Source organism: Salvia splendens, chromosome 2 (assembly GCF_004379255.2).
Source record: "Salvia splendens isolate huo1 chromosome 2, SspV2, whole genome shotgun sequence".
NCBI classification, from domain to species: Eukaryota; Viridiplantae; Streptophyta; class Magnoliopsida; order Lamiales; family Lamiaceae; genus Salvia; species Salvia splendens.
In genome coordinates this window covers 35,773,933-35,787,179 of record NC_056033.1, presented here as the reverse complement: position 1 = coordinate 35,787,179, position 13,247 = coordinate 35,773,933, and the positions used below count along the sequence as shown (strand labels likewise).

The 13,247-nt window shown below is 37.4% G+C and overlaps 1 protein-coding gene across 5 annotated transcripts; it reads right to left on the bottom strand.

Moving 5' to 3' along the window:
- Positions 1-4,853: 4,853 nt before the first annotated feature.
- Positions 4,854-9,658, bottom strand: LOC121792441 (G-type lectin S-receptor-like serine/threonine-protein kinase SD2-2). Of its 5 annotated transcripts, none has more exons than XM_042190386.1 (4): positions 6,743-9,658; positions 6,233-6,501; positions 5,429-5,537; positions 4,854-5,369 (listed from the first exon to the last, which is right to left on the bottom strand). In XM_042190386.1, the coding sequence occupies exon 1, from the start codon at positions 9,547-9,549 to the stop codon at positions 6,985-6,987; it is 2,565 nt and encodes an 854-aa protein (XP_042046320.1). In that variant the 5' UTR covers positions 9,550-9,658; the 3' UTR covers positions 4,854-5,369; positions 5,429-5,537; positions 6,233-6,501; positions 6,743-6,984. The 5 variants fall into 5 exon arrangements, with proteins under 5 accessions (XP_042046320.1, XP_042046323.1, XP_042046322.1 ...); XM_042190389.1 differs by having other exon boundaries at positions 5,460-5,537; XM_042190388.1 differs by having other exon boundaries at positions 6,233-6,490.
- Positions 9,659-13,247: the final 3,589 nt, after the last annotated feature.

Here is a 13,247-nt window from a genome sequence, read left to right as displayed (position 1 = left end):
TTATCATCGTTGGCCCAACTAGTTAGTTGTACACCTTCATCTTCGACAATCATGTTGTGCATGATAATACAGGCGTACATTATATCAGCAATGCAGTCGACATGCCACAAACGCGTTGGACCCCTAATTGCCTCCCATCGAGACTGGAGCACACCAAATGCACGTTCCACGTCTTTGCGCGCCGACTCCTGCCGTTCCACAAAGTAGGCCTTCCTCTCATCTGATGCGCATCTAATCTTCTTCACAAAGACGGGTCACCTAGGGTATATCCCATCCGCCAAGTAGTAGCTCATATCATGCTGGTTGCCGTTGGCGACAAAACTGATGGCAAGACCGACGCCCTGGCACTGCTCGTTGAAAATGGGCGACGAGTTGAGGACGTTGAGGTTGTTGTTCGACCCGGCTACCCCAAAATACGCATGCCAAATCCACAGCCGGTAATCAGCTACGGCCTCGAGGATCATCGTGAGATTCTTTCCCTTGTAGTCGGTCGTGTAGAACCCCTTCTAGGCAGCGGGACAGTTCTTCCACTCCCAATGCATACAATCTATGTTGCCTAACATACCCGGAAACCCATGCTTCTCCCCGTGCATCTGCATCAGCTCTTGGCAGTCTTCGGGGGTAGGGCTTCGAAAGTACTGATCACGGAATATTTCAACCACGCCCTGACAGAAATACTTCATACATTCAATGACAGTCGTCTCACCGATGTGGAGGTACTCGTCCCAAATGTCTGCCGCGCCTCCGTAGGCCAACTGCCTGATTGTCGCAGTGCACTTTTGAATAGGTGTGTGGCCGGGTCTGCCAGCCGCATCGTGCCTGAAGCGAAAACACAGATATCGATGCTCCAAAGCGTCAACACTACGCATAAACAAGGCTCTGCTCATCCTAAAACGCCGCCTGAAAGGGTTGGCGTTAAACCGCTGCTCATGTGCGAAGTAGTCTTCATATAGCCGCTGATGTGCAGCTACGTGATCCCGTTCAATCACTGCTCGGCGGTAGACAACGGGTCGAGGTCGAGGTACCGCCAGCTGCAAGGCCCTTTGTATCAACCGGTTTATCTCACTGGACGTATAGGCCTCCAACTCTTCGTTCATTTGCCGTTCGTACTCCTCAGCATCCCTACCACTACCACCACTACTACCACCCGAGTTACTCATTTCGCGTTATTGATCTTGTACAAAAATTAAGATAGAGAGAAAACTCGTTAAAACAAGTGATGTGAATGAAAATGAAGGCAAATCAAGTATATATAGTGTTTCGAAAATTAAATAAATAAAAAAAAATTAGGCTGGCCGATCGCTCGCCGATCGGAAGCCTGCAATGGCGGCCAGCTGACCGGCGAGCGGATCGGCCAGCGCCCGAAAATCGGCGTGCGCTCGCCGATTTTCTCGCCGAATTGCAGCTCGCCGCCTGCAATGGTTCGGCGAGCGAACCGGCCAGCGCTGGGAATCGGCTAGCCGGTCCGCTTGCCGCCATTGTGGATTCTCTTATGCTTCACAAACACTTCACCTTTATACTAGGGTAGGCCAGGTGGGGTAGGGGGATGGTGGTGAGAGGTGGGGTAGGGTGTGAGATGGAGAAATTGAGTTATAAGGTTAAGGTTTGAGGGGTAGTATCTTTGCTTTTACTCTCATTCATTGATTTTTGGGTAGGGGTAAGAGCATCCGCAACGGCTCCCGTCCTGGCGGACGTCCGACCGGCGTGCTGGACGTCCGAGCGGGACGTCCGCCATTGTGCAAGGGTGACGCGGATACGGACGTCCGCTACGGACATCGGAGTTCCGTGGCGTTCCCGGGACGTCCGTCGCGACGTCCTTGAGGACGTCCGCCATTGCGTTGACCCCACAGACATCTAGATTATTTGATTATTATTTTTTTGGAAAATTCTATAAATATGGCCTGAAACGAAACATCGCGTCTCTTCATGAAGCATTGCGTCTCTTCCATTTCTTAACTGAATTTAACAGTTTTTTAAGGAGTTTCAAAAATTGCAAATCAGTCCTTTGACTATCAGAAATTATATTTTCGGATGAATTTTCTACACAGCTCAACCCCGGCCAGGGGCTCTGCCCCTTGGACCCCGCAACTCGGGGGCGCTGCCCCCGAACCCCTGTCTAATCACAATGAATTCAAACAACCGTGCACTTCGCACTTCCAAACTTATATGGTGTCTCATTATGATAATATTGATCAATCAAGTTAATCCTATTACAATAAAATAACCAACAATATCTCTCTCTCTTTAAATACTTTTAATAATTATGTATGTTTTTTTGGTACTATGTATGTTTTTTAAAATAAAGTGGTAGCAATTTCTCCGTTTTTTGTGTCGCAATTTTAATTCCGTAAATTGTTTAGTTTGGTGAATTTGTGGGAAGTCCATTGGGATGTCCTTGGGGATATCCGTCACTGTGCAGTGTGAAATCCTTATGACGTGACAGTGCAATGAGAAGTCCTTATGACGTGGCAGTAGGTGTTTTTGGGATATCCGTCGGGACATCCGCACCACTGCGGATGCCCTAAGAAGGAGATTTGGGGACTGGTTGGGGGTGTGAATTGATTTATTGAGAGATTGCTTATTAGGGTTGTAAAAGGAGATGACTAAGCATTGGTTTTATGAAATTCTTTTTGAAAGATTAGATATATGAGTTGGAAAATAGGAAGGTATTATTATACTATCTTATTATATGATTGGTGTGGGGCTCACATTAGGTAATTGTAGTTAAGCTATACTTTGCTTGGTCATGCAAAGTTGTTCCATGGATTAGCAAAGATATAAGACTATAATTATTAGAGTGAATTTAAAAAATGATATCTAATTTTTGTGTTTTTGCATAAAAATAGTATTTTATATTTTTTATATCATTTTTTATATCTAAAAATTATATTTTTGGTACCGGTTGCTGAAAGGTCTTTAAAAAAATGCATTTTCATATTTTTGCCATGAAGCACGTTATTGAACATGGATGAAAAAGACCTAAAATGATGTTATAAAATTGGTCTCTTTCTCTCTTATTAATCATCCCTAATTCATTTCTCTCTCTTCCCTAATTCATCTCCTGTCTCTTCAGTATCCTTTGTTGGCCGCTCATTTCCACTCTCCTCAATCATATTCAAATCTTTTCATTTTGAAATTCAATTTACGGGTCTCTCCTCAAGATCCATTTATCTTGTTCCTTGAAATCTATAATTTATTTTTGTTTGGCCTTTTATGATTGCAAATGAAGTTGTAGAAGTGAAGATGGCCTAGAAACAGAATTTAAATTACAGGATTTACAATAAGAAAAAATAAAAATAAATTAAAAAGGATTAGTCTTTTTACAATCTTTAGCTTCCCGAAATATATCCCATCATTTCGAGCTCATTATATCACACTAAAAAAGAAAGAATAAATGGAAGAATATAAATTGGAGAAGAAAAAAAGAAGAAGAAAGGAAGATAAAGAGGAGATCAAAATTGAAGAAAGAAGAAAAATATCAAATGTTTGATACCATTTAATTAAATTTCCAAAAAAACCTTCCATGGCCCAAAAATCACATGTTATGATTTTTTTTCACCAGATACCAAAACCGATATAAAAAAAGTTTAGATTAACATTTTTGTGCAAAACACAAAGATCAGGTTCCATTTTTGAAGTTCAATATTTACTCAAAAACAAAAAATGGGATTGATTTTGGAGTACATTTGGAGCTAGCTAGTTTTCCTGCTCCATTTTAGGTTTTAGCGTACCACAGGAGATGGTTTAAGCTCTCAGATCATGCATCATGCAATCTTTACCATATACTTGCTTAGTCTTATCCCTCCGCTACTTGTTGTGATTAAACATAAAAAATTCGAGTAGTCTTTATTTTTTATTGTTATATAGGTTCTTTGGTAGGTAAAGAGTATTTGACAAAACAAATAACTACAAATAAAAAATCTCAAGCAAAGCACAAATGAACTCCACTTTTTATTCAAGACACTTTGACCTTATTCTAGATATTTTGTCTAATTTCAACTTGTTTTTCAAACCTTTGATTTTTCTTTTCTAAACAAGCTTCTCTTTTTCTCTCTTTTTTTATTAGTAGAAAACTAAAATCTATAAATATGAATCAAAGTAGGAAATTTATTTACTAATAAAAAATCAGGACACTTATTCATAGAGAAATGGACTTCTTATTTAAATCTCAAATTATAAGCTTTGCATGTATATTTCGAGCTCTATTATTTGCCTCTCAAAAATCAAATCCTTGACATAGCCCGCATGATACACTGCATGTAAAATATTAAGACAATTTAAAATTCAAAATATCATAAATAAAAATGGAAAATATAAAAATAAAGATAACCATACATGAATTAAAATAAATTTTGAAGAGCATAACTGATTACGTGACAAGTTTTTTAATGTGGCCGCGCAAGTAATTTATAGTATCAACCAATTTAAGCCATCACCATATGACATTTTTTTAGTATATTCTTAGGTACTATACAAGATAATAGCTTGAGATTCTACTGTTATTTTTCAAAATTTATGATATACCATTATTATGAATGAAATTAATAATTTTTTTTTTGTTTGTTGTGTGCTAAATCATGGAGTGTCGTGTTGACTAGAATGAATAAATGAAATCAACTTTCATCCACACACACTACCCATACCATTAGCTCCTTTTACATGACTTTAATTTGAGTTTTAGGTATATTATCATAAATTGGCACATGCGTCCATTGGTATTATCTTTCTCTGAATATTAAACTGCTTATTCATCTAAAATATCACTTCACATTTAAATAACATTAAGAGCATCTCCAGTGGGCGGATGTCCCACTCGGACATCCCGAAAACACCTCCCGCCACGGCACTAGGACTTCCCATCCCACTAAATTACTTTCCAATTTTATAGATTTGCCTGAATCTGCAACTACTCTAATGCCTTATATGAAAAAACTCAAACACCAAAACTATCAAAAACTCATATCCGATGGGTGCATGAAAGAATCTTGACCTGTGGAACGTTCGCACACAAGACTCTCGATTAGAAAACTGTGCCCCTTTTCGAGCAAATTTCACTCTCACAATTCTTGTTTCTTTCGGAAGTATAAAAGTAATCCACACAATCATCATCTAATCTCCAATTTTCTTCAATGTGAATGATGTGTTTCTTGTTAGCATGATAGAGATCATGCAACACAAGATGGTTAGCTTTGTTCTCCACACAATCAGCAGTAGAATTAGGATTTGTAGAAAGTCTCAAATATCATCCCCATCCAAATTTTCTGCATCAATGCTACAATGTGAGAGAGACAAGTGTGGACCTATAACGTCGTAACAAGTGAGATTAATGAAAGCAGCCAGATCTTGCCCTCCTCCTCCAATGGAAACTCCTGCAAGAACAAAGTCAGTTCGTCGTAAGAATTTTAAGTCGCATAGATTAGCAGAAAACCTGATATGACTGGCTGAGTGAAGTTGAGCACCATGGCCAAATAGGGAGATAGGACAAATCCCCTACTACTTTCTTAATCGGCTTGCTGTTGGTGAAAAGGATGGGAAACCTGTTATGCAAAACAACCCTATGAGGAGGGATTTGAAGATGGTCACATGGACAGAGAACTTAGGAGCCCTCGACACACAAATGCGGTAAAAAAAAATTTGATTGATTTGCAAGACAAGTTCAAATATGGGATTATTATCAACCTGTGGCCCAAAAAATCACGTGTTGCACAAATGTCCCAACCTTCATAGAAATGGAAAAATATGGAAAAAAGCTTTCAAGTTTCAACACCTTCCGAAAAGAAAGTTTCACCAGATCGAATTTTCCATCTTTGCTCATCAGATTCAGAGTCCCGCAAGAAAATTTGTGTTTACTTCTAAAATGGATTTATACGCATTGGAAAAATGTTGATGCATATTTTGAAAAGTCTTGACATCATTGCAAAGTGAACCAAAACACAGGCCATAAGTTGGTAATAAGTAATAACCCATAGAAAGAGTGAGGCACACTCCGGTGCATCACCTAGCTAAATCCTCACTGTGATTTATGAACCCTAATTGTGGGGTGGATGCATATACATCTAAATGTATGCAAGTGTGTTTTATTGATAATCCCTTATTGCTACATTAACTCCAATGAATAGCATGCCTTCCCATCCATATCATGCTTATACACAAATTTAAGTTCTTTACTTAGCTTCAGCTAAATTTCAAGCAAAGAATCAATTCTTGATAAACAGAGATGAAGTGTTCTTACCAAATGGAAAGGGATCTGATGCCAGCACAGGATCCTTGAATGAAGTACCTGATCTCCAAGCAAAGCATGATGGCAGAAGAGAGATTTTTTCAGAAAATCAGACAACGGTCTCTTGATTTCTATGGAAACCAAGGTTGAAGTCGATTTTCATGAAGATGTTGATGTTGAAGAGGGTGAGCCATTGCTGTTCAATGCTACTCCTCCAGCATTTTCCGTAACCCAAATATCTTTGAAATTTTCCCTCCTGTATGATATTTCCTGTCAAAATACTGTTGAGAAATTTGTAAAAGAGTCAATCTTTTAAAAAATCTGCTTGAATTTCTTGCGCATGTTTCCCTTTGTTGCGAATATATATGTTTTTATTATCTTACTACCCATTGATCAAGAAATACTTACAAGCCTTAATTATATTTTTTAACTGTAAAAGAACGAACATAAAAGCATCTTCAGCAGAAGCTAAATAGCAGGAAGGAGAAATATATAAACATCAACAAAGCTGTAGCAGATCACCTAGTCTACCATCTCTCCATCTGCCGGTAGTTATCGTTGTCGTCGCCATGTTCACAGCATGTCTCACCAGCTTCTTGAAGAGTGTAGTTCATCCTATGTGACACCAGTGGTAAAGGGTCGGCGAACGATCGAGTCTTTCAAGCATAAACGGATAAGCCCTAGTGAAGCAATGAACCTTGATAAGTACATCTTTAAATTGTTATCAGTAGGTTGATTCTCAACCTATGCTAACACGAGAGAAATTATTGTGACGATTTGGAATCTTTCGAGTCCATGGAGATCGAGGTGTTAGCATCAAAACTGCCAGCATCCTGCTGTGGAACCCTTCTTCCGGAATCAGGCAGGACGCCTTGAAAGGACTCACCGGATACTAATGCTTGCAGCAGCTTCGGAGGTGGTGGAATGGTCACCTCCACCACACCTTCCAGCATTTTCACTACCATCCCCATCGAAGGTCTAGTAGATTCATCATCCTGTATGCACCAAACGGCAACTAAGCCAAGACGCATTGCCTCTGCCTCATTATAAACATGCGAAAGCTTCTTATCCACGACTGCTGCAACATTTCCTTCAATAATCTGGCGTGCCGCCCAGGGAGGGAAAAACCACTTCTCTTTCTCATTCTCTCCGCCTCCACCGGCAGAAGGTGGCCCCTCCACGTTGCGCCTGCCGCCTATCAACTCCAATAATGTCATTCCATAGCTATACACATCAGCTTTCGATGTGATTGCAACACCAGAGATCCACTCTGGTGCAACATACCCCCATGTACCTCGCATGGTTGCCAGAACCCTGCTAAAGTCTCTGCCAATCAACTTAGCCAACCCAAAATCCGACACCTTAGCTGAGAAATCTTCATCTAATAGGATGTTCTCAGGCTTTATATCACAATGTATAATGCAGTTTCGACACCCTTCATGTAAATAAGCAATACCTCTTGCTGTCCCAACAGCAATCCTAAACCTTACATCCCAACTCAGACTCTGACTAGTGTGTTTCAGGTACATGCTAAGAGGTCCGTTTGGCATATAGTCGTAAACCAAGAGACGATGAGAGTTTTCAGAACAAAATCCTCTTAGCCTCACCAAATTAACATGCTGAATGTTTCCTATAGTGCACACCTCTGCTCTGAATTCCTTCTCACCGCCACCAGGCCTTTCTAACCTCTTCACAGCCACGGCAGCAGTATTCGACAGCACACCTTGAAAAACTGCCCCAAACCCTCCATGACCTAGCTTCACCGAGAAACCCCTAGTTGCAGCATGAAGCTCTTTATAGGAGAACACCCTTAGATTCGAAACTTGAAACCCACTGTCGTCTTCTCCCCTCCTTCTCATAATCTTTCTCCTTCTCCAGTACAAGTGTACGGTTCCCACACTCAAAATCACAAGAATCCCACATATCATTCCGATCAAAAGAGCCGTCTCCTTGCTCTTCTTCTTTTTGTCACCGCCCCTGGACTCCACCCTCACATACAAGTTATCCTTCATTGTATTATCAGAAGTAGCATTACGCAAGTTCAGAAGCGAACCATACAAATTGTTGCACGAGTTACTATCTGAATTATGAAAAAAACCTACGCAAGAACAATTCTTCAAGCACGTACTCTCACACTCACTCCTACTCCCACTGAACGAAAAAACCATTGCCCTGTCATGGCTCACACCTCCAACCTCCTTAAACTCATCATTCTCACTACAACTAGCATCACCTTCCCGCGAACAACCCTCCGCAAAATCATCCTTACTCCATGAAACACTACTCAATGGCCTAAAACCATTAAAGCATTGACAAGGACTCAAAGGGTTTCCATTACACAGCCCCAAATTCCCACACAATGCATAAACTCTACAGATATTATCAGGCTGAGACCAAAAAGTGTTCCACACTTGACTCTGTTGGGACCACGTAAACTGCTTCAGCTGCCCCATATGATCAAGGACAAACCTCGTCAACGGAAGCCCACTCTCCAAGGGCACCTCCGTGTACCCGAATGTCGCCATTGGAGTAAAAGGGTCAACGAAGTTAAACTTATATATGTATGGAATCGTCATTTGAGGCACACCAGCAAATGCATTTCCACTCCAATTTCCAGTAGTCCAATACGTAAAAGGATTGTTCATACCCACACTAATATCATTATTCTTACTACTGTAAACAAGTGCAAGTTCACCATAATAAGGTGGATTCAGCCGCAGAGAATACCTGCCCGGAGCAGGATCAACTGAGCTCCTCCAAGCAGTCAGCTGCCGCTCCGCCGTCAAATTCATACCTGGAAGCCACGTGTCCGTCGGAAAATCGAAGCTCCGCCACACAATCCGGCCGTCGCTGCTCAACAGAAGCAAATCCCCTTGCTCTAACAGCCTCAAATCACTTCCTTCTTCGACATTGTTCGATTCCCACACGATGTTCCTTGAATCGTGGTCTACTATGGCCAACTTACCGTCGCCGGTGATCTCCGCAGCTGCTGACGATAAGTTGTTGATAGGATTTTCGCGGTTTGCTACCCAGATATACGCCGGAATCGGGATTGAAGCATACCAAATCCCGAAATACCAATATTCATCATTCGGGGTGAAAAAACCCACTTTGAATGTCTTGTTTTCGCTTGAAATTGTGGCGTTTCCATTCAGAACCACCTGAAAAGATTCCAACTTTTTGCTAGAATCGGTGGAATTTTGAACTTTCTTGAATGTTTGAGCTGAATTTGCATCCAGGCCGACGTGAATTCTCACTGATTCGATTTCTGAGGCAATAATATACGATGATAAGAGAAAAACTAGAATAAATTTGACTTGTAAATACATTTTATCAGGGGATATTTTCCAACCAGTCTGAAGTAAAACTAAAAGAATTCTAGGCTACAAGTTTGAGACGGCATTTTTTGTTCTTCAAATCGCGGGTAGGTGGAAGAAAATAGAGGGCAAGAATCCTCAGCTGTCAGCGAACCAAAACGGCGCCGTTCGCATTACCTTTTTGCCCTTTAGGTGCCTTATTCAAAAAATCAACTCTGTTTAGATCAATCATTTTCTTAGAGTTGTTTTTTTATGATAGTTTATTGCTTAGATAATCATTTTAATTTTAGAATTGATTAAATATATTTAATTTTAAACGCATAAATAGATTTTTTATTAATGTAATTGGATTTTATAACATTTTTAACAATTAATGCAATTAGATTTTATAACTATGGGAAATAAATTGAAAATAAAAATGATTAACTAAATATAGGATAATTATATCCTTATATAACGATTATTTTTTTTATTTGGATTACTTTAAGAAAAGTAAAATAAAGTATAATAAGAATATAAAAATAAAAATGGCATCATTTTGGTGCATATAAAAATAAAATAATAATCAACCATAAACTAGAATAGTATTATTCTTTTTAATATTTTTTATTAATGTAGATACTTAAATAAAAGAAGATAAAATAGTTATGGAAACAGAGCACTTTTGTGCACGGTAAGGTTTGTTGTGGAATGTGGATGCTCCACAGCAGACGATTCTTTCCCGAGAAAATAGTTTGATTTCAATTTTATTTTTATATTTTGTGAGCTTTTTTATTTCCACGAGAAAATAGTGTGATTTTAATTTTAGTTTACTATATTTTCATATGTGATTTTTCAAAAATTTTGTAAGACATCCCACTATTTGAAAAGCAGCCGCTCATGGACAAAAAAGATAAAACAGAGGTGAGAGGGGTTACAATTACATATGTACCCTTGTTTTTCTATACCGTTTTTAATTCGTGTGATGTGTTTCGTGGATTTGTGAGGATAATATAGTAATTTGATGGGTACTCAAATAATAGAATATCTTGACTATTGTTCATGCAGAGATCTTGGAATCCCAACCTCCCACACAATTTTGACTTTGCTCAACACAATGATGTTTATTTAATTATTTCTCTGCTTATTCTATGGCCTTTCAATAAAGTTCTGAGAAAGGATCATAATATCATAATTACATAATAGAATACTAACATTAAAGTTATGAGCATACAATGTTTTAAAAACCGGACCGGACCGGCCGGTTCGACCGGTCGGCGAACCGGTAGGTAGTCCGGTCCGGTTCACCCCTTTAAACCACCATTGCATTGAACCGACGTGAACCGGTGGAACCGGCCGGTCGGACCGGTTGGACCGTGAACCGGAAACTGGTTTTTTATTTTTTTTTCAAAATTTTTTAAAATTTGTTGTTGGTAGAGGTTGAACTCATGACCTCTCTTCTAGTTAAGAAGACCTCTATCACTCCACCACATGTGCTCATTGAACAATTTGAACATTAAATATTTTTATACATTAACCATTAATTTTATCTACAAAAACTAATAATTCATTTTAATTTTATTATTCTTTAATATAATTGTTAATTATAATATATATAATTATCATCCTTTATATTTTAATGATGCTCTACTTACCACCTATATTATTATTAGTACCATATTAGATTCATTATTTACTATAAATAAAATTTTTATATTACATACTTAATTTATATACCCTAGCTATTGACATTAATGAATAATCTTATCTAAACTAATTACTAAGTACTTAATTCGTATTTAATTATATATTATTTTACGAAATAAATTTTCTTAAATTAATATAAATATTATCTATTTTAATACATGAAATATTAAATTTTTTATCTAGACTAACTAATATTAAATATATATATATCTGAATATATTTACTAAATTTTAATATTATTTATATTTATATATCACTAATTATCTATAAGGTTTAATGTTTTGTGATATATTATTAATTATAAATCTTTTACTAAATTTAATATATTTTTATATATATTTGCAACAGTAAAACGGTTAGACCGGTAGTTCGACCGGTTGGACCGGTTGAACCGTGAACCAGTAACGTCGCCGGTTCGCTTGCCGGTCCGGTTTTTAAAACATTGGTTTTAGCAGTTGCCATATCTTTGGCAGCATTATGCATAATAATAAAGCATTTATATCAATATTTTAAACTATAATTTACACTCGTAGTTCATTGTTACTATCGTAATTAATATTGATTTATCATCTAAATCCAGATTGCATAATCTAAACTTCTTTACAATTTAATTTATTTCTCGTATTTAAAATATCCTATGTCTATTAATTAATAGTGTTGTTGCTAGCTTAATATAATTAAATTCTTTTTTGAAAGTGCGCTATAAATTCTGAAATGACATTATATTGTTTTAGGATAAATTTAACTAGCTAGATTTTTGAATAACAATATTGATCAGAATATCTCATGTGGACTATATCAATTCTATCAAAGCCAATGCACGATTTTATAAAGTAACAATACTAGCTCTTTTAATTATTCTCAATTAAGCTAAAATATTTCTTTTAGGCACAAGATTAATAATTATGTTAAATAGATCAATTGGAGATAAAATAAAATAGGAGAAAGAATACCATATGAGAGACAAAAAAGAGTAAAATATTATACAAAACAAAATAAACGTTATTAGATATTTTGTTTCTTGCCAGGGGACGGAGCCAAAAATTTATATAGAGAGGGGCAAAATTATACATATGTACAGAAAAAAAAGACTTATTAATTTGGAAATAAATCCAATGCGCATATACACGGTTTCAAAAAAATTTATGCAAAGTGTGAGTATTTAAAAAATTATTCAATACTTTCAAACAAATTAAATCTAGTCCCAATTCATGATTTTGGGAGAGTCTATTATAAAAAAATAGAATGACAATATATACAATTCAAATGTAAAATGCCATCAACATCAATAAATTTATCTACATAGTAGTAGTATTATATTTGTTCAAACATTTTTATATGCACAAAAACTACAAAAATTGTTCTCCCCGCTAACTCAACCTGTACGTTTCTCTGCAGTTAATTGATTCTACGCCTCCCCACCACTATTTTTCCATTCTTTCTTGCTCATACCAGACGGCCAGCACCTACATGATCCAGACTAGCCGCCTCGAGTTTTCCGTCGAGCCCTTGCAGCATAGCATGGCTGATCTTGCAAAGTTTTTGTAATTCAGCTTTCAAGTTTTGATAGGGCTGGTGATATTGGTTTGGTATATCTATGTCCTGGGCGTTGTTTGGAGCAATATATATTTATTGTGATTCAGTAATAGATATTAAAACACCATCTAATAACCTGAAAATTTCTGAAGACTCAAGATAGAGAGGAACTTGCAACATACAAAGTGGAAATAGGACATAATCTTATGTTGATGTATATTTTACTAGAAATCAAGTCACCTGAACTGGAAAGGTAATTGCAGTTAATCTAAGATAAGCTTATAATGTCCATAACATACATAATGTCTAGTTTTGTTGAATAGTGGAGTACTTGTTTATTTTTCACTAAAAGATGTGTTTTTTGTCACCATTCTTTTAGCAAAAGTAGTGAAATTTTATTTATTTGTTTTTTGTGGGGTTGGAGGATATGATGAAATTATATCACTCATATTTATGCGTGTTTTAGATATGTATCGTCGCCGCGGTGA

Bases quoted from the DNA above. Each gene is read 5' to 3' on its own strand.
- LOC121792441 (XM_042190386.1), bottom strand. From the start codon at position 9,549: ATGTATTTACAAGTCAAATTTATTCTAGTTTTTCTCTTATCATCGTAT.